Source organism: Crocuta crocuta, unplaced genomic scaffold (assembly GCF_008692635.1).
Source record: "Crocuta crocuta isolate KB4526 unplaced genomic scaffold, BGI_CrCroc_1.0 scaffold228, whole genome shotgun sequence".
NCBI classification, from domain to species: domain Eukaryota; kingdom Metazoa; phylum Chordata; class Mammalia; order Carnivora; family Hyaenidae; genus Crocuta; species Crocuta crocuta.
Genome location: NW_027532820.1, coordinates 3,071,130 through 3,092,195, shown reverse-complemented (window position 1 = coordinate 3,092,195; position 21,066 = coordinate 3,071,130). Strand labels below are relative to the sequence as shown.

The following is a 21,066-nucleotide window of genomic DNA, read 5'->3' as shown; positions in this document are numbered from 1 at the left end:
GGTGCTGGCAAATGTTTAAAAAGTTGGCTTTCCCCAGAAAAGTCCCGCTGCTACCATTTGCTAATTTCCATACTACAATTACCACCAAGGGTAATTTCAAGGTACAATGTGACTACAACCAGCTTGCAAAATTTTCTGAAAATGTACCCGTTCACTTTCACAAGCCAGTGCACCACTGGAAACTTGTCTGACTTATTTACTGCTACAAATAAATAAAACTAGAACAATGTCAGGCACAGAGCAAGTGTGTCATAAATGTTCACTGCGTGTTGAACTGGGATAAAATAATTCTCAATTCTGTTCTGTCAGATACAGATGGTAGCTAGTTGAGTCCTTTTTTTTTTTTTTTTTTTTTTTTTTTTTNCTTTTTTTTTTTTTTTTTTTTTTTTTTTCTAACTGCCAAACTGTTTCTAGAATTTGTAGACAATTATTTTGAAGTCAACTTGTTGAATAGATCATTACAAGAAGTTCCTAAATGAAGGGCAACAAGTGGAAGAGCAGAGAGTGAGGGGATCGAGAAAGGAAGGAGGAAGAGGGAAAATTAGGGAGAAGTAAAGCTTAGCTCCTGGTTGGGATTCTCCCTTTTGATGCTGATGCCTGTCAGCTAGTGATTCACAGACCACTTCCATCAGGGTTGCTCTGGGGACTTGTTACAACCACTGTCGTGGTCCCATAGACAGCATCTACCTCTAGCTGGAATCCAGCAGTCTTCTTTTTATCAAGTTATTTGTAATTCTGATACTGAAGTTTGAGAGCCATATCCAAGGAAGGCTGACAGACTATCAACTTATGAGGGTGACACCAAGGCCTTACTCGAAGCTGCTACCCCACCCCACACCCAGGCAAATAGCCTAGGAGCAGATTCTGACTTCCCATTCCAGATCTGTTAAGAAAGCAAAACATCCCAATTGCTTCATGATTGAAATACTGGATTTAAAAGTATTTTTGTTACTGAGAAAGACTTATTTGAATATTTAGCATTCTCGCCTTATTAGTGATCATTGTTACTATTGAGTAACATTAATTATTGACTATGTGTCATAGTGCTTTCCATGTGTTAATCTCATTTAATGCTCAGAACAAACCTATGTGGTAGATGTTATTACTGATCTTTATTTTACAAATGATGGGGGTGGATACAGAGATGAGTGACTTAACTATAAAAAGTTGTGACTCTCTGGCTGCAGGACACTAAGCAGACCAGCGCCTAATGGCCCCAGAAGACCTGGTCCCAGTAGACAATGTTTCCTGGTCCACAAAACCACCAAAAGCTGTGTGGCCTCTAGGGTAAATCCCCACAAATACCCAGAAAACCTCTTTCAAGTGGTTGAGACACAGACACTTGAGGCTCCTGGGTGGCTCAGCCGGTTAAACATCTGACTTTGGCTCCGGTCATGATCTCCCGATTTGAGTTCGAGCCCCACATCAGGCTCTGTGCTGACGGCTCAGAGCCTGCTTCAGATTCTGTGTCTCCCTCTCTCTGTTCCTCTCCCCGCTTGCACTCTGTCTGTCTCTCTCAAAAATAAACAAAAATTAAAAAAAAGAAAAAGAAAAAGAAAAACAGACTCAATTTCTAATGAAAGCTTGGGAAATAAACTATACCTTGGCCTGATCATCCAGAAACAGGATTAATAATTTACTTACTTCTATGTTTCACCACTATGTTCTTTTCTGGAAATTGTGAAATCATCAGTATAACAGAACTTTGGAAATCACTAGACAAAAGCTGCCCTCATTTTTCCTTAAGATGAGTGGGAAAAGCACTCCCAAAATAGCTAAAAACACACAATTTTATAGGAAATACACGAGACAGTCTGCTCAGTCCACAACAACCCCCTTTCTTTGAGAACTGCATTTCCCCAGCTGCATTCATAGATTAACCTTGACTCCTGGCCACAACTGATTTAGCTCAAGTGTGAACATCTGACCAGACCTGACTAGTGACAGCCCCTTTCTAGGGATGCAGAGGGAGTGCCTCAGTGTCTTCTGGTGGCTGGATCTAAGGATCTAGGTTTGAGATTCATGGGATGGCCATGTACACAGGCAAGCACAGCACTGGTCTTCAGGAAGAGTGGGGCAAATCCTGAATGCTCAGAAAGGCAAAGGAGTGACCTCGGGCCCAGATGAACATGAGGAGGAGAGGGCCTGAGTCCCTGTTACCTCTACTGCCTGGAGCAGACTCTCTCAGGGCCTAGCTTCACTCCTGTCTTTTTGCTGCAGTCAGCTCAGGTGGATTTACATCCACGTGTGTCACCGTATCTGCCTATATCCTTCCTCAAACAAGGGTCCATCCATGATTCCAGGCCACCCTTGGATTTTTATCCCAGCCTGCACCTGGTTTGCCCTAGCACTAGACTTACACTGCCCACAAACGCCTCCCTGCACTTCTATCATCTGTTTTTCAATTGTACCCCAGAATAGGGTCAGGACTTGAACACACTATCATTCAAACTGCTCAAGCTCCTGTGTCCTCCATTTCTTTTCTATCTTCCCACAACAATGCCCAACAAAACTGCAACCCTGCATGAGATGAAATACAGTTTATTGACCGACTACAAGCCTAGAAGCTTTTACTTAGCCTCCATCCCTAACCCATATTCACCAAACAATGGGCAAACAGCAACTCAAGAAAAATCATTAAGTAAAGAGAAATCCCTGATTAAACCCTTAACCTGAAATGACCTGAAATGCATCTTTCCCCATCTACATCTTACCCCCCCCGAAAGAAACTCCTGGCCTGTACCTGGGATATAAATGGTGCCACCATTGCACCAATGCGACACAGGGAGCCGCTGGTCCCCATCCCCAAAGCACGCATCGTCGTGGGGTAGACCTGGAGAAAGAAGCATATGAAGCATCAGTTAGCTTGGGCTCTTTCTTCCCCAAGTCCTCTGCCCTTCCTCCCCTGACCAGCTTTGGTATATATCAAATACAAGACTTTTTTTTTTTTTTGAGAGAGAGAGTGTGTGCGCGTGCATGCATGAGCAAAGGAAGGGCAGAGAGAGAGGAAGAGAGAATCTTACAGAGGCTCCACACTCAGCATGAAACGTATCATGGGGTTTGGTCTCACAATGGTGAGATCATGACCTGAGCCGAAATTAAAGAGTTGGATGCTTAACTGACTGAGCCACCCAGGTGCCCCTCAAATACCAGAAATTCTATACAGATACATAGGATGTGAGGTACAGGACATGTGCATTCTGAGGCACACAACTCTGAATTTTTAAATATTAGAGAAAAAATAAACATTTAGCAATTATCCTTTAAATGACCAAATTCCAAAATATGTTTAATTGAATATTCCAAGTATAATTTTAAAAAAGTAAGCTTTGGAATCAAACAGAAGATTTCTATTTTAAAGCTATAAATGTATAAAGTAGTTCTGTTAATGGGGTGCCAGGGTGGCTCAGTCAGTTAAGCATTTAACTTCAGCTCAGGTCATGCTCTCGTGGTCCGTGAGTTCAAGCCCTGCATTGGGCTCTGTGCTGACAGCTCAGAGCCTGGAGCTTCCTTAGCATTCTGTGTCTCCCTCTCTCTCTGCCCCTTCCTTGCTTGCACTGTCTCTCTCTCAAAAATAAACACTTAAAAAAATAAATAAATAAAATAAAGTGGTTCTACTGAAGGTTAAGAAAATCCTCCCCAAATAATGATTCAGTGAAACCTTTAATACAGTTATAGTGAAAAGACCAATTTGCCAGGTACATGCTATACAATCATCACATTCTTGACGCAGTATTTTATGGCATAGGGGTCCCTGGCTGGCTCAATGGGTAGAGCACACAACTCTTGATCTTAGGGATCTGAGTTCAAGCCCCATGTTAGGTATGGAGCCTACTTAAAAGAAAAAAAGAATACTGCGGCATAATCTACTTTTTTGATGCAACTTTCTTACATTTATAATAAAACTTCATTAATCTGGACTTCATTAATTCCAAATTCTTATGGGAACTGGCAAAAGCAAGCAAATGGTATTTAACGAATTATAGGGAAAATACTTAATCTAAGGATGGTTTTTCAAAACTTGAGAATTTTCTCTCAGAGTTATACAATACCAATAATTTTTATTCCATTCACTAAAGCAAAGCACATAGCCCCTTTCCTCAGTCACATTTTTTAAAGCAGCATCTGTCAAATACAAAATCAAGAAGCTTTCTGGCCTCAGCCAAAACTACCATATTTGTAAGAGAAGGTCTAGGAGTTGAGTGCCTTTTTTTGGTAGCTTTTTTCTTTTTCTGGAAAATGAGGCTGCTGGCTATAACTGAAAATAATGGGTTCAGATACATAGTGATGATGTCAGAGCAAAGAAAAAAGTCTTTTTTTTTCATGTTTTGATAATTCTGAGCAGAATAATAGAAGACAAATCATCTTCAGATATATACCTTTGATTTTTTTTTTTAGGCAAGTATCACAAAGATTACTTAGAAATGACCTTTTAAATGAATTTGTTCCAAAATATGTTAAGTTGAATATTTCAAATATAACTTCAGAAGCACACTGTATTACTCATGTACAATATGTCAATTTTCTATTTTTGTCTGTATGGGGAGAAAAGAGTATTCTTCACTGAAGCTTTAATGGCTTTGACATGCCATATCTATAATCTCAACAAACAGACTTTTGCATTTCCTGAGATGAAAGTGAACATAGCTTCCCCTATACTCTGCCTATACTGCCCTCCCCGGCAAGTGTACCTCAGTTCTAGCAGACAGGCTCCTCCCCCAGAAGACTAGCACAGCTCCCTGTCCACACCACCTCTCCCAAACAGAGAGTTCCACAAGCCTTCAGTTCTAGTGGAAGTAGCATCAGGTCTCATGTAATAAGCAGACCAGAGCCCAGCTAGTTAAAACTCACCACATTCTGGCAAAGGTCCAAATGCTGCCCACAGCAGGCAAGCAGAGCCTCTCCAGATGACCGGCCTGAGGGACAGGGCATCCAGAACACAATAGCAGAGTGCACACGGCACACACCAGACTCATTTACTGAAGCACCAGGCCCAGGACGCCAAATGACCTCTTCTTCATAAAGTCATTACTCTCAATAGGAAAGATAACAGGCTTTTCTAATACACAGAAGAAGGCAGAGACTTAGACAAAATGCCAAGATGGAGGGATTCATCCCAAATGAAACAATAAGATAAAGTCATGGTCAGATATCTAAGTGAAACAGATACAAGTAACATGCCTGATGGAGAATTTAGCAGTGATTCTAAGGATAGTCACTGGGCTTGAGAAAAGAATGGAAGATTTCAGGGAGGCCACTACCACAGAGGTACAAGAATTAAAGACGAATCCATCAGAGATGAAAATGCCATAAATGATATTGGGAACAGACTGGATGCCAGACCTCAAGGGTGGAAAAAGCAGAAGGAGTAAGTGATACAGAAAAAAAACTGGAAAATAATGAAATTGAACAATAGGGAGAGAAAGAAGCATTATGGAACACAAGAATAGACTTAGGGAACTCAGCAACTCCATCAAACATGAACAACATCCCTATTATAGGAGTCCCAGAAGAAGAGGAAAAAACGAGGCTGAAAATTTATTTGAGGAAATAACTGAAAACTTCCCTCATCTGAGGAAGGAAGAAACAGACATCCAGATCCAGGAGGCACAGAGAACTCCTGTCAAAATCAACCAAAGCATCGCAGCAACTTCTTACTCAATGCATCTCTGGAGGAAAGGAAAACAAAAACAGAAATGAACTATTGGGACCTCATCAAAATAAAAAGCTTCTGCACAGAGAAGGAAACAATCAGCAAAACTAAAAGGCAACTGACAGAACGGGAGAAGATATTTGCAAACGACATAACAGATAAAGGGTTAGTATCCAAAGCCTATAAAGAACTTATCAAACTCAACACCCAAAAAACAAATAATCCAGTGAAGAAATGGCAAAAGGCATGAATAGACACTTTTCCAAAGAAAACATCCAGATGGCCAAACAACACATGAAAAAATGCTCAACATCACTCATCATCAGGGAAACACAAATCAAAACCACAATGAGATACCACCTCACACCTGTCAGAATGGCTAACATTAACAACTCAGGCAACGATAGATATTGGCGAGGATGTGGAGGAAGAGGATCTCTTGCACTGCTGGTGGGAATGCAAACTGGTGCAGCCATTCTGGAAAACAGCATGGAGGTTCCTGAAAAAACTAACAATAGAACTACCCTATGACCCAGCAATTGCACTACTAGGTATTTATCCAGGGGATACAGGTGTGCTGTTTCCAAGGGGCACATGCACCCCTATGTTTATAGCAGCGCTATCAACAATAGCCAATGTATGGAAAGAGCCCAAATGTACATCAACGGATGAATGGATAAAGAAGATGTGGTATATATATCCAATGGAGTATTACTCAGCAATTAAAAAGAATGAAATCTTGCCATTTGCAACTGTGTGGATGGAACTAGAGGGTATTATGCTAAGCGAAATTAGTCAGAGAAAGACAAATATCATATGACTTCACTCATATGAGGACCTGAAGATACAAAACAGATGAACACAAGGAAAGGGAAGCAAAAATAATATAAAAACAGGGAGGGGGACAAAACATGAGACTCTTAAATATGGAGAACAAACAGGGATGCTGGAGGGGTGTGGGAGGGGGGATGGGCTAAATGGGTGAGGGGCATTAAGGAATCTACTCCTGAAATCATTGTTACACTATATGCTAACTTAGATGTAAATTTTTAAAAACTAATAAATTTTTTAAATAATCAATCAATAATAAAATGTGAAGAGAAAAACAATAACAGGAACCAACAATGGTACAAACACAGTTGAATCATCTGTCAACCTTTGCTGATTGACGTCAGACTGGCTACAAATGGTGTCTTACAAGTTAGGGGCAAGGTGACCTCCAGGGTCATAGGCTTATGCTTCTTTAGATCATTTGCCTTCTCCAGGTACATCTCTAAAGGTGTGCAAATGCATGTCAAGGGAGCTTTTAGCAAGTCAGAGTTCAAATTTTGGAATTGCTGCCCTGAAGGGATTTAGATTATCTGAATTTATTCTATGAGAAAAAGGAAACTTCAACAATTCCAAAGCTTCCAAACAAAAATTTCTAATTCTCCTCTGACCACCTTTATAAACTTTTTAAATAATACCTCCTACTCTGTTTCTATCACTATTGTTTTTCCCTCTTTTTTTCCTTATGACATGTTATTTCCTAATAGATTTGCCTATTGTCTGTCCCCCACCCCACTAGAGGGTAAGCTTTTTGACAATAGGGATATTATATATTATGTTCACTGCTGTACCCCCAACATATGGGTCACTGCCCAGCTAAGAGAAGTTATCAATAAGTGAATGAATCTAATCAAACATCTATCTAAGGTGATTCACTAAACGTTTCTTAGGTGCATTAGTAAGTAAAAGGATAACTCAAGCTAAAAAGAAAGAAAGAGGCACATTGATTTACCACCTATAATAGGATCACCTATAAATGTTAACCAACAATATCATCATTTTTATTATTACATATCCATGATTTTAGATGACATATGACCTCGGAGACAATATTCCGGAGCTTCCTCTTGGCCGTGGGATAAAATCTTGACTTTGACTCTCTCTCGTCAAGACTATATACACATTCATTCTTTGTTTAGACAGTAAAGGAAAAAACTTGTTGAAAAGGAAAGTGAAGGCAGTCATAAGAAGATAGAAGCTTTATTAACAGCAAGATTCCTGATCATGAAGCACAAAAAGGTGCGGACTGAATAACCATTGGTTTCAGAGAACATTTTGAGATTTTAGTTTCTTTCAATAAAACACATTATGTCTCTGGTGGGAAAAAAAATAAACAAAAGTAGGCCAATACCAAGACATATTGTAGTTAAATTTGCAAAATAGAGTGATAAAGAAAAAATCCTAAAAGCAGCAAGACAAAAGAAGTTCCTAACTTACAATGGAATACCCACAACACTAGCTACAGATCTCTCCATAGAAATGTGGCAAGCCAGAAGGGAGTGGCATGATATATTTAAAGGACTGAATGGAAAAATTTGCAGCCATGTACACTCTATCCAGCAAGGCTATCATTCAGAATACAAAGAGAGATAAAGAGGGGTGCCTGGGTGGCTCAGTCAGTTAAGTGTCTGACTTCAGCTCAGATCTCACAGTTCATGGGTTCGAGCCCCACATCGGGCTCTGTGCTGACAGCTAGCTCAGAGCCTGGAGCCTGTTTCAGACTCTCCCCTGCTCACACTCTCTCTTTCTCTCTCTCAGAAATAAATATTTTTTTAAAAATTTTTAATAAGGAAAAGGAAAAAAAAAAAACAGCGAAGAGAGATAAAGACTTTGCCAGGCAAACAAAGACTAAAGGAGTTTGTGACCACTAAATCAGCCCTGAAACAAATATTGAAGGTGACTATTTGAGTGGAAAGGAGAGAACAAAAGTGACAAACACAAGAAAGGAGCAGAGAAAAGCTGCAGAAACAACCATGATACAAGTAATAAAATGGCACTAAATACATACCAACAATTCCACTGAATGTAAATGGACTAAAGACTCTAATCAAAAGACACAGGGTGTCAGTGATGCCTGAGTGGCTCAGTTGGTTAAGTGTCTGACTCTTGGTTTTGGATCAGGTCATGATCTCACGGTTTCTTGAGTTCAGGCCCCACACCAGACTCTACGCTGGCAGCATGGAGCCTGCTTGGGATTCTCGGTCTCCTCTTCCTCTGACCCTTCCCCACTCATGCTGTCTTAGTCTCTCTCAAAAATAAATAAAATAAACTTTCAAGACACCACACAGGATGTCAGAATGGATAAACAAACAAGACCCATCTATATACCTCCTATAAGAAACTCATTTTAGATCTCAAGACACCTGCAGATTCAAAGTGAGGGTAAACATTTATCAAGCAAATGGGTGTCAAAAGAAAGCTGGAGTAGCAATACTTATTTCAGACTAGCTAGATTTTAAGCCAAAGACTATAACAAGAGATGAAGGGCACTATAACATAAAAAAGGGGACAATCCAACAAGAAGATCTAACAGTTGTAAATATTTATGTCCACAAAAGTGGGAGCACCCAAATATATAAACCAATAACAAAAGTCAAGGAGCACATTGATAACAACACAATAATATTAACCAACTTTAACACCACACTTACATCAATGGACAAATCATCTAGGCAAGAAAATCAACCAAGCAGAAAATCAACAAGGAAACAACGGCTTTAAGTGGCATATTGGACCAGATTCAAAATATTTCATCCTAAAGCAGCACAATATACATTCTTTTCAAATGCACTTGGATCATTCTCCAAAAGAGATCACATACTAGGTCACAAATAAGGCCTCAATAAGTACAAAAAGACTGAGATCATAACATGCAAATTTATGATCACAACACTATGAAACTGGAAGAAGAAATTTGGAAAGACCACAAATACATGGACGTTAGACAACATGCTACTAAAGAATGAATTGGTCTACCAGGAAATCACAGAAAAAATAAAAATACATGAAAATGAAACACAATGGCCCAAAATCTTTGGGATGCAGTAAAGTGGTCACTGGAGGGAAGTATGTAGCAATACAGGGCTACATCAAGAAGAAAAGTCTCAAACAACCTAATCTTACACCTAAACGAGCTAGAAAAAGAACAAGAAACGAAGCTAAAAACCAGAAAAAGAAGGGGAACAATCCAGACTGGAGCAGAAATAAATGATAAAGAAACTTTAAAAAGGCAATAGAATATATCAATGAAACTAGGAGCTGGTTCTTTGGAAAAAATTAATAATAAAATCGATATACTCTTATCCAGATTTATCAAAAAGAAAAAGGACACAAATAGATAAAATCACAAATAAGAGAGGAGAAATAACCACCAACGCCACAATACAAAATGCAAACAATTTGGAGAATATTCAGAGAATATTATGAAAAACTATGTGCCAACAAATTGGACAACCTGGAAGAAATGGATAAATTCCTAAAACCATATGAACTACCAAAAACTGACATAGAAAGAAACAGAAAAGTTGAACAGACCAATAGTCAGCAAAGAAATTGAATCAAGTAATAAAGTATCTCCCAACGAACAAAAGTCCAGGACCAGATGGCTTGACAGGGGCATTCTACCAAACATTTAGAGTTAATACCTCTTCTTCTCAAACTATCTTCCCACCCAAAAAACGAAATTGAAGGAAAACTTCCAAAATCATTCTATGAGGCCAGCATTACTCTGACTCCAAAACCAGATAAAGACTCCACAAAAGAAAACAAACAAACAAAAACCTGTAGGTCAATATCCCTAATGAATATGGATGCAAAACTTCTTAATAAAATACTAACAAATTGAATCCAATAGTACATTAACAGAATCATTTCCTACGATCAATTGGGATTTATTACTGGGTTGCCAGGGTGGTTTAATATTGGCAAAACAATCAATATGATACACCATATTAATAAAAGATAAGAACCATTTGCTCCTTTCAGTAGATGCAACAACAACAAAAAAGCATTTGTCAAAGTACGGCATCCATTCGTGATAAAGCCCTCAACAAAGTAGGGGTTAGAGGGAACATACCTCAACAACATAGAGGCCATATATGAAAAACACACAGCTAGTATCATCCTCAGTGAGAAAAACTGAGAGCTATTCCCCTACGCTCAGAATCATGACAGGGATTCTCATCACTGTTGCTCAACATAGTACTGGAATCCTAGCCACAGCAATCAGACAACAAAAAGAAATCAATAGCATCTAAATCTGCAAGGAAAAAGTCCAACTTTTACTATTTGCAGATGGCACAATCCTATATATAGAAAACCTGAATTTTTTTTCCACCAAAAAATTACTAGAATACATGAATTCAGTAGTCACAGAATACAGTATCAACATGAAATCTGTTGCATTTCTATACACCAATAATGGAAGCAGCAAAAGAGAAATCAAGGAATAAATCCCATTTACAATTGCACCAAAAACCATTAGATACCTAGGAATAAACCCAACCAAAGAGGTTAAAGATCTATACTCTGAAAACTATAAAATACTGGTGAGAGAAATGGAAAATGACACAAAGAAATGGAAAAACATTCTGTGCATGGATTGGAACAACAAATGCTGTTAAAATGTCTATACTACCCAAAGCGATATACACATTTAATGCAATCCCTATCAAAATAACAAGAGCATTTTTCACAGAGCTAGAACAAACAATCCTAAAATTTGTATGCAGCCACAAAAGACCCCAAAGAACCAAAACAATTTTGAAAAAGAAAAGCAAACCTGGAGGCATCACAATTCTGAACTTTAAGTTATATTACAAAGCTGAAGTGATCAAGACAGTATGGTATTGGTACAAAAACAGACACAGAGTTCAATGGAACAGAATAGCAAACCCAAAAATGAACCCACAGCTATGTGGTCAATTAATCTTCAACAAAGCAGAAAAGAACATCCAATAGAAAAACGACTTTCTCTTCAACAAATGGTGTTGAGAAAATTGGACAATAAAATGCAAAAGAATGAAATTGGACCACTTTCTTATACCATACACAAAAATAAATTCAAAATGGATACAAGACCTAAATGTGAAACAGGAAACAATTAAAATCCTAGAGAACACAGGCAGTAACCTCTTTTTTTTTTTTTTTTTTTTTTACATTTTTTTTGAGAGAGAAAGAGGGAGCCAAGAAGGGTATGGGGAGGGGGGAGGGAGAGGGAGAGAGGGTGAGAGCGAGAGAATCCCAAGCAGGCTCCATGCTTCAGCACAGAGCCTGATGTGGGGCTCAGACTGATGAACTGTGAGATCATGAGCTGAGCCAAAATCAAGTCAGATGCTTAACCAGCTGAACTACTAAGGTGTCCAGCAGCAACCTCTGTGTCATCAGCTGCAGCAACTTCTTGATAGGTCTGAAGCAAGGGAAACAAAAGTAAAAATAAACTATTGATACTTCATCAAAATAAAAACCTTCTGCACAACGAAGGAAACAATCAGCACAACTAAAAGATAATCTACTGAGTGAGAGATGATTCTGTAAAAGACATATCTGATAAAGGGTTAGTATCCAAAATGTATAAAGAAATTATCAACCCAACACCCCAAAAAAATAATCCAGTTAAAAAACGGGCAGAAGGCATGAATAGACATTTTTTCCAAAGAAGACATCCAGATGACCAACAGACACATGAAAAGAGGTTCAACATCACTCATTATCAGGGAAATACAAATCAAAACTACAATGAGATATTCTCACACCTATCAGAATGGCCAAAGTTAACAGTACAGGAAAAACAGGTATTGGCGAAGATGTGGAGAATAGGGAATCCTGTTACACTATTGGTGGGAATGCAAACTGATGTAGTCACTCTGGAAAACAACATGGAATGTCCTTAAAAAGTAAAAAATAGAACTTCTCTATGATCCAGCAATTGCACTACTAGGTACTTCTTCAGAGAATACAAAAATATTTATTTAAAGGGGCACGTGCACCCCAATGTTTATAGCAGTGCTATCAACAGTAGCCAAATTATGGAAAGAGCCCAAATGTCCATTGACTGATGAATGGATAAAGAAGATGTGGTGTATATATACAAGGGGATACTACTCAGCCATAAAAAAGAATGAAATCTTGTCATTTGCAATGACATGGATAGAGCTACAGAGTATTACACTTAAGCTAAATAAGTCAATCAGAAAAACAAATACCATATGATTTCACTCATATGTGGAACTTAACAAAACAAACGAGCAGAGAGAGAGAGAGACAAACCAAGAAACAGACTTTCAACTACAGAGAACAAAAACTGATGGTTACAGATGGGGGGTGGGATGGGAGGAAAGGTGAAATAGGTGATAGGGATTAAGGAATGTACTTTTGGGGATGAGCAATGGGTGCTGTATGGAGGTGATGAATCACTGTATTGTACACCTGAAACTATTTTTACACTGTATGTTAACTAACTGGAATTTAAATTAAAACTTGGAAAGACAGAAAAGAAAAATAGGCACAGCTTTACCAGCCCCTGTAGTACCATCTTCTCTAGCTCAAGGAAGGACAAAAACAGTTAAAATACTGTTAAATTTCCTATTCAGATATTGTTTATTTCTAGGAATAGTAGCTCTTCAGTATGTGTGTTTATGAGGATATTCTTAAGCTTCTTTATGTAGTACCTCATACAGTAGCTGTATTAATTCAATAAATTCATAAAGAATGTCATATTCAAATTTAAGCAATTTCTATTTTATTCAAACTTAAGCTACATGTTGCAAGTAACAGATAGATGAAAACCACCACAGTGCTAGGACAATGAGTTTTTCACATGTATGCTGTGTCACAAGAAAGGCAGGTCTTAAATTTCTTTTTAGAGACTGGCTTGCACTCGATGTTAAGGAGCAGAGGAAACTCTCAAATAAACCTCCTGGTATCATTTTCATCGAGTATTTTTAGAAAATCGTTCAAAGTCAACAGAGGCTAGGACACGTCTGTGGACAGACACCCAGAGTAGCTCACCTTGCGTGCCTCGGTGGACCCACGCCCCTCCCCACAACTGACCTCAGCAGTGTAAATATAGATGGTGTTGAAGTTGGCTGCCACCAAAGCTCTCAGCATGAACAGGAAGCCAATGAGGCCAGCACTAGGGAACAAGATGCCAGAGAAGTTAGGAAAGGCAGCATGGAGGGCTTTCCATGGCCCTGACAGGTGCTCACATTACATAACTGAGCATTACAGATGCCAACACACGCCTACAGATAACCAGGTCCTGGGAGGTGCTGCTTCTCAACTGGCCTGATTGTGGGGTCCTCAAGGAAATGCCTGACTCCAGCCTTCAGCCCAACTCCCTGTCCTCCCCTCTGCCCCAAGTGGGCAATTCCAGCCTGACCCCCAACCTCAGATTAGCACACCTGCTGCTGCCACCCTCCAAAACCGATGCAGCTCACAGAATATGTATTATAAGTGAGGACATTTCAGGATTGCAAATTAATAGTGAAATGAATCTTTATGCCACAGGTATATTACCTCTTTCCCTGAACTATCTTAATAATGGTCCCAACAATTTGTTAAACAATTGCAGTCCTGAGGTTCCATGAAGCTTTGCAGAAAGCTCCTAACTACCTTGGTGGGTACAAAGATTGCACCAGCACTAGCACTTATGTCCTGGAATAGCAGAGGTGGGGCTGGGTCTGTGGAAGAAGGAAGGGGGGTGGCATGGGTCAGAAAGGCAATTCCAGTCAGACCAGCAGCCCATTCACTACTCTGCTCATGAGAGTTTCTTTCCCTGATCCTATTAAACACTATGGGTCAAAAAAAAACTCCAACTTAAAGCCACTGCACAAAACTAGATTGTTTTGAAGCAACCAGAGATAAAATACCTTGATGTGCAAATGTTGAGGAGAAGGAAGAATAAGGCTGTACATGCCATGGTGATAGAAAGACTCAGCCGTCTTCCCAGGAAATTAATGCCCAGGATATTGAAAGGATTCACTAGAAAACAAATGACAGTAACAACTTCGGAAACCTTGAAAGCAAGATGCATTTATCACCATTGGCAAGGGTTCCTCGTCATTTCAGAAAGAGGCAACTTCATCCAAACCTCATGTGTGTTCCAGCCAAAGCCCAGTAACATGATCATCAAACTCAGGACTCCCTTTCAATATGTCTGTTCCTCATAGGTGCAAGAATGACAAGCACTGGCATGTATATAAAGGATATTTTACGCCCAAGATGCTTATTACAGCATGTAGGTCAATCATTAATTGCAACCCTGCTAGACCCATATTTTAAATGGTTTACACTGTTTTTCATCAAATTCAAGGTTCTGTTGATTTTTAAGTACCATTCTTTTAAGTATACTAAAACAAAAACAGTGCTGCAAATTGAAATCTAACAAGCCACTATAAGACACATCTCAATTTCAGAGATGTCAAAACATGGAGGAAAACACGCATCCTAGGGTTGATGTCATACTACTATATTCAAAGCTCTACTCCTCCGGACTTCTCCCCACACCAATCTGCACTGGAGACATATCAGCAAGATGTAGGGACTTGTTCAGTTCTACTAGGCAGGAGGCACATCTATGACAGGGTCTCCCACCCCAAACAGAAAGGTGCCCAATACACAGAAGTAGACATTTACGAGCAATTTCACCAATGGTGCTGATAATCATGGTCTTGTAGTCAGAGGGGGCAAACATGTGGCAGTGGCAGGGGCTCTGGCTCCCTTCTGTGTCCCCCACAGTCACCACCACCTCGGACTCAGACCGTGAACCACAAACCAGGTCCCGCTCCAGCAGCTCAGCACTGGCCAGGATGACCCCGTAGTAGGCGAAAGAAATTCCCAGCCTGGAAGTGAGAGAAGCCAGTCATTAGAATGGCTGCTACCAGCCTGAGGGAGGTGCAGTGCCACCAAAGTGGAGAGAAGGGGAGAGAAGGGGGGGAGCAGTCAGGGCAGGAGGCACTGGGTGGGAAGGGTGTGGAAGGCAAGGCTCACCTATCTCATGGAGCCTGGGGAGGTGTGCAGGGGAACTGGGGTGGGAAATGGATTTGCAAGTGCAGCCTAGGACCAGATCCCAGAGTGCCCCATAGCCAGTGAGGGGGTGTGAAGCACAAAATTACTGGCTTCAAACAACACACATTATTACATCAGTCCTGTAAACCAGGAGTTGTATGGGTCTGGCTGATTTCTCTGCTCAGAGCCTCAGGAGACAGAAATCAAAGTGTAGGCAAGGCCACATGCCTTTGTAGGTGTGGGGGCAGAATCCTTCCAGATCCCAGGCATAATTCTCTCCATGGGGATGGAAAACTCCTCTCTCCATCCCCTTGCTGCTGTTGACCAGTTGCTCTCAGCTTCTGCAGGCTTCCTTCAGGCCCAATCCTTCTCATGCTCTGGAATCACCTGCCTCACCTCTAACTTTCTTCTCTGCTCCATCTTTGATTCCAACTGGAAACATCACTCTACTCTTAAAAACTGTTCCATTTGATGTCAGACTCTATGTACTTTGTTTCATTTTTGTATGAATCCTTAAGAATACATAGGGTGTTCCAGAAAAGTTCAAAGCAAATCCTTTTCTTAGAATTACAAAGCAGGCATTTGTGATTTTAAAAGTCCCTTATGGGGGGAGGGGGGCGGCAAGATGGTGGAGCAGCATGGAAGTTCTCTGCTTCTCTTGTCCCTGAAATGCAACCAGATCAGCAACAAACCATTTTGCACATCTAGAAGATTGATGTGAGGATTAACTCAACAATCTGCATAACTTGAGCCACAGAACTCAGCAGGTACACAGTGCAGAGAGGTCAACAGGGGGAAGAAAGAAGTCGCAGAGAGTAGGGAGCTGTTTTAGTTTGTGGAGAGAGGACAGAGACAGTGGGGAAGAGTATACAGGAAAAGCACTCCCCCCAAAAAAGCAGATGGAGAGAAAGAGAAAGAGTGGAAACACCCAGAAGGGTCTGAATAAGAAAGGGAGAAAGGAGAAAGGAGGTTGCAATAACATTAAGACTCTATAAATAGGGCAGAGCAGCACTGGAAATTCCACAGCCCAATGCAATGGTGGTGCTCTAGTGGGAAGGGCGAATCACCAGGAGTTGGCAGTGAGGTCCAAGGGGTCCTTGGGCCACACAGGGAGAGGCAGTTTCCCTACTGGGAGGACATTTGGTAGAGGCTGTGCGGCCTCCCCATGGGAAAAGGTCCTAGTGGACGGTGGACAGCAGCCACATTTGCTGGACACTAGGCTGCAGTGAAGCCTGGCACCAGATGTGTGCTACAATTTGCCATAGTCCCTGAGCTGCCGCTGCTCCACGACCATGCAAACTTTTTCTGCGGCAGAAAAGTCTCTGGGTCTCTGGGCCTCCACAAGAGTGCAGTTGCACAAACGTTCCTGGGGTCAAGCTGGCACCCAGCCATTGCTCAGCTAAGCCCCTCCCCCAGAGGATCAGAGTGGGCCCAAATGACAGGGCTTTCAGAAGTGAGGAGTTTGGAAACAGAGCCCATCTGAGATAAAATTCGGGAAGGAGGTGCCACCTGGTAGGCTGACAGCTTGGTCCAGACAGTAGAGGAGTGGGAAGTGGATGGAAGCTGGAGATAAAAGAGGAGTGCCTGATGGCTGGTTGGATAGAACACAGAATTCTGACACTAGAGACTGGGAAGCTGGGTGACACCATTTCACCTCTCTCACACCTGTGCATATGCATGCAGGCACGCCACACCAATCCACCACAATAAGCTAAGCAGTGCCACCTAGTGGAGCACAGAGCTGTTAAACCAAGACCTGTCCAACTGTGGCAACCAAGTCCTAGAGTAGGACACAAGTTTCTTCACCTGCTTAGTGTACAGACTATAAAGTGCTCCATAGTTTGATTTCTAGTGGAAACTGGAAGTAATTTCACTGGGATTTCATTCTGTTCATTGGTCCATCTATTCATTTTTTTCTCTTTTTATTTTCTTGGATAGAGAAAGAGAAAAAATTTATTTTTATTTTCCGTTTTTATAAAATTTAAAAAAATTTACTATTTATTTGGTCATTTTTTATTCTATTTTACTTTCTTCATTTCATTTTATTTTATTATTTTTCTTTTCTTTCCCTTTTTTCTCTATTCTGTGAAGCTTCTTTCAACTATCAGACCAAAACACAACTAGGATCTAGCTTCCTTCATTTGACTTTTTGTGTTGTTTTTAATTTTTTAATTTTAATTTTTATTTTAGTAATTATTTTTCTTTCTTCAAAATAATGAAAATAAGGAATTCACCCCAAAAGAAAGAACAGGAAGAAATGACAGCCAGGGACTTAATCAACACAGATATGACCAACATGTCTGAACTAGAATTTAGGACCACAATAATAAGAATACTAGCTTGGGTTGAAAAAAAAACATAGAATCTCTTTCCCCAGATATAAAAGAGGTAAAATCTAGACAGTATGAAACAAAAAATGCTATAACTGAGATGCAATCTCAAATGGATGTCACAGTGGCCAGGATGAATGAAGCAGAGCAGTGAATCAGTGATACAAAAGACAAAATTATAGAGAATACTGAAGCAGAAAAAAGAGGGAAACTAAAGCAAAAGAGGATATAAGAATTAGACAACTCAGTGGCCCATTAAAAAGGAATAACATCCAAATTATAGGAGTCTCATAAGATGGAGAAAGAGAAAAAGGGGTAGAACGTTTATGTGAGCAATCATAGCAGAAAACTTTACTAACCTGATGAAAGACACAGACATCAAAATCTAGGAAGCATAGAGAACTCCCATTAGATTCAACAAAAACCGACCATCAACAAGGCATATCACAGTCAAATTCACAAAATACTCAGGCAAGGAAAGAGCTATGAAGGCAGCAAGGGGAAAAAGTCCTTAACCTATGAGGAAAGAGAGATCAGATTCATGAAAGACCCATTCTTTTTCTATACACCAATAATGTAGTAGAAAGAGAAATCAAGGAATTGGTCCCATTTATAATTGCACAAAAACCCATAAAATACTTAGGAATAAACCTAAACCTAAACCTAAACCTAAAAGAGGTAAAATAAAATCTATACACTGAATGCTATAGAAAGCTTACAAAAGAAATTGAAGATGACACAAAAACATGGAAAAACATTTCATGCTCCTGGATTGGAAGAACAAATATTGTTAAAATGTTGATACTACCCAAAGCAATCTGCATATTCAATGCAATCCCTATCAAAATAACTCCAGAATTCTTCACAGAACTAGAACAAACAATCCAAAATTCGCATGGAACCAGAAAAGACCCCAAATAACCAAAGCAATACTGAAAAAGAAAACTGAAGCTGGAGGCATCACAATCCCAGACTTTAAGATGTATTACAAAGCTGTAATCACCAAGGAAGTATGGTACTGGCACAAAAACAGAGACTTAGATCAATGGAACAGAGCAGAGAACCCAGAATTGGACCCACAAACATATGGCCAACTAATCTTTGACAAAGCAAGAAAGAATATCCAGTGGAATAAAGACAGTCTCTTCAGCAAACGATACTGGGAAAACCAGACAGTGACATGTAGAAGACTGAACCTGAACCACTTTCTTACACCACACACAAAAATAAACTCAAAATGGATGAAAGACCTAAAGGTAAGACAGGAAGCCATCAAAATCCTAGAGGAAAAAGCAGGCAAAAACCTCTTTGACCTTGTCCACAGCAATTCACACTCAACATGTCTCAGAGGCAAGGGAAACAAAAGCAAAAATAAACTATAGGGACCTCATCAAGGTACAAAGCTTCTGTACAGCGAAGGAAACAATTAGCAACACTAAAAGGCAATCAACGGACTAGGAGAAGTTATTTGCAAATGACATATCAAATAAAGGGTTGGTATCCAAAATCTATAAAGAGCTTATCAGACTCAACACCCAAAAAACAAATAACCCAGTGAAGAAATGGGCAAAAGACATCTATAGACACTTTCAAAAGAAGAAATCCAGATGGCAAAGAGACTCATGAAAAAATGCTCAACATCACTCATCATCAGGGAAATAAAATAAAAACCACAATGAAATACCACCTCACACTAATCGGAATGGCTAACATTAACAACTCAGGCAAGAACAGCTGTTGGCGAGGATGCAGAGAAAGAGAAGCTCTTTTACACAGCTGGTGGGAATGCAAACGGGTGCAGCCACTCTGGAAAAAAGTATAGAGGTTCCTCAAAAAATTAAAAATAGAAGTACGCTACAACTCAGGAACTGCACTACTGGGTATTTATCCAAATGATACAGGTGAGCTGTGTCAACAGGGCATATGCACCCCAGTGTTTAAAGCAGGGCTATTGATAATAGCCAAAGTATGGAAAGAGCCTAAATGTCCATTGACAGATTAATGGATAAAGAATATGTGGTGTATGTATATACATATATTTATATATGCATATAAATATATAAACACACAATGGAGTATCAGTCAGTAATCAAAAAGAATGAAATCTTGCCATTTGCAACAACATGGATGGAACTAGAGGGTATTATGCTAAGCAAAATGAGCCAGAGAAAGACAAGTATCATATGGCTTCACTTATATGTGGGATTTAAGATATAAAACAGATGAACATAAGGGAAGCCAAAATATGAGACTCTTAACTATAGAGAACAAATTGAGGGTTACTAGAGGGGTTGGGGGATGGGCTAAATGGGCAAGGGACTTTAAGGAAGACACTTGTTGGGATGAGCACTGGGTGTTACATGGAGGGGATTAATCACTGGATTCTACTTCTGAAATCATTATTCCACTAAATGCTAACTAACTTGGATATAGTAAAATAAATAAATAAATAAAAACTCAAGTGACTGGATTACTTAATCCAGGATACTTAATCCTGGATACTTTCCTTAATCCTTAATCCTACTTAATCCAGGATACTCTCCCTATTTTAAGGCCCATAACCTTAATTACATCGATGCAGTCCCTTTACATGAGCACTCAAATCAGTGTGTGATTAAATCAACTGCAGTTGGTAATCTTGGGGGTGCATCTTTAGAATCCTGCCTATCCCCATGTGTCTATAGGAAGCCATTAGAGAAGCACAGAAGGGTTTTGCTTGTGCTTTATGTTTTCTTCCTGTCTCTATTCTGTCTATTCTTTAATAAATATTTTTGTTGAGATATAGAGTAACACAAAGGTCATGTATCAAAGTCAAGACAAGGAATAATATCAGCCCCTCAGAAACTTCCCTTGTGCCCCTCTCAGTTTTACAGAAATGGTTGTAAAAGCCAGCTGTAAAAGACATATAGGGACAACCAGGGAAAAATCACAAATGTTCTGGGTATTGGCTGATATTAATGAGATGACTGTTAATCTCCATCATCGGTTGATTGTAGAATTTGAGTCATCTAAGAAAAGGCCCTCAAGTAATTGAGAGTGTCTGTGGTTGAAATGTCATGAAGCCTGGGCTTGCTTGAAAATATGTTAGCACAGGAAAACAGCTGAAGCAAATAGGATTAACTATCAACGACTGTCAGATTTGGGTGATGGGTCAGTTTCAGGTCATTATGGTATCCTCTACTTTTGTGTGCATTTGAACATTTTTATAATGAAATATCAAAAAACAGCCTATAGATAATTACAATGCTT

The 21,066-nt window shown here is 39.8% G+C and overlaps 1 protein-coding gene across 2 annotated transcripts in view; it reads right to left on the bottom strand.

Moving 5' to 3' along the window:
• The window catches only part of SVOPL (SVOP like), a 61,012-nt gene that overhangs the window by 9,830 nt on the left and 30,116 nt on the right, over nucleotides 1-21,066 (bottom strand). For both annotated transcript variants that reach the window (XM_077781049.1, XM_077781048.1), the window contains exons 10-13: nucleotides 15,116-15,321; nucleotides 14,350-14,461; nucleotides 13,532-13,613; nucleotides 2,744-2,833 (exon numbers count right to left, since the gene is read on the bottom strand). In XM_077781049.1, the coding sequence (XP_077637175.1) occupies nucleotides 2,744-2,833; nucleotides 13,532-13,613; nucleotides 14,350-14,461; nucleotides 15,116-15,321 (490 nt within the window). The remainder of the gene's footprint in view (nucleotides 1-2,743; nucleotides 2,834-13,531; nucleotides 13,614-14,349; nucleotides 14,462-15,115; nucleotides 15,322-21,066) is intronic.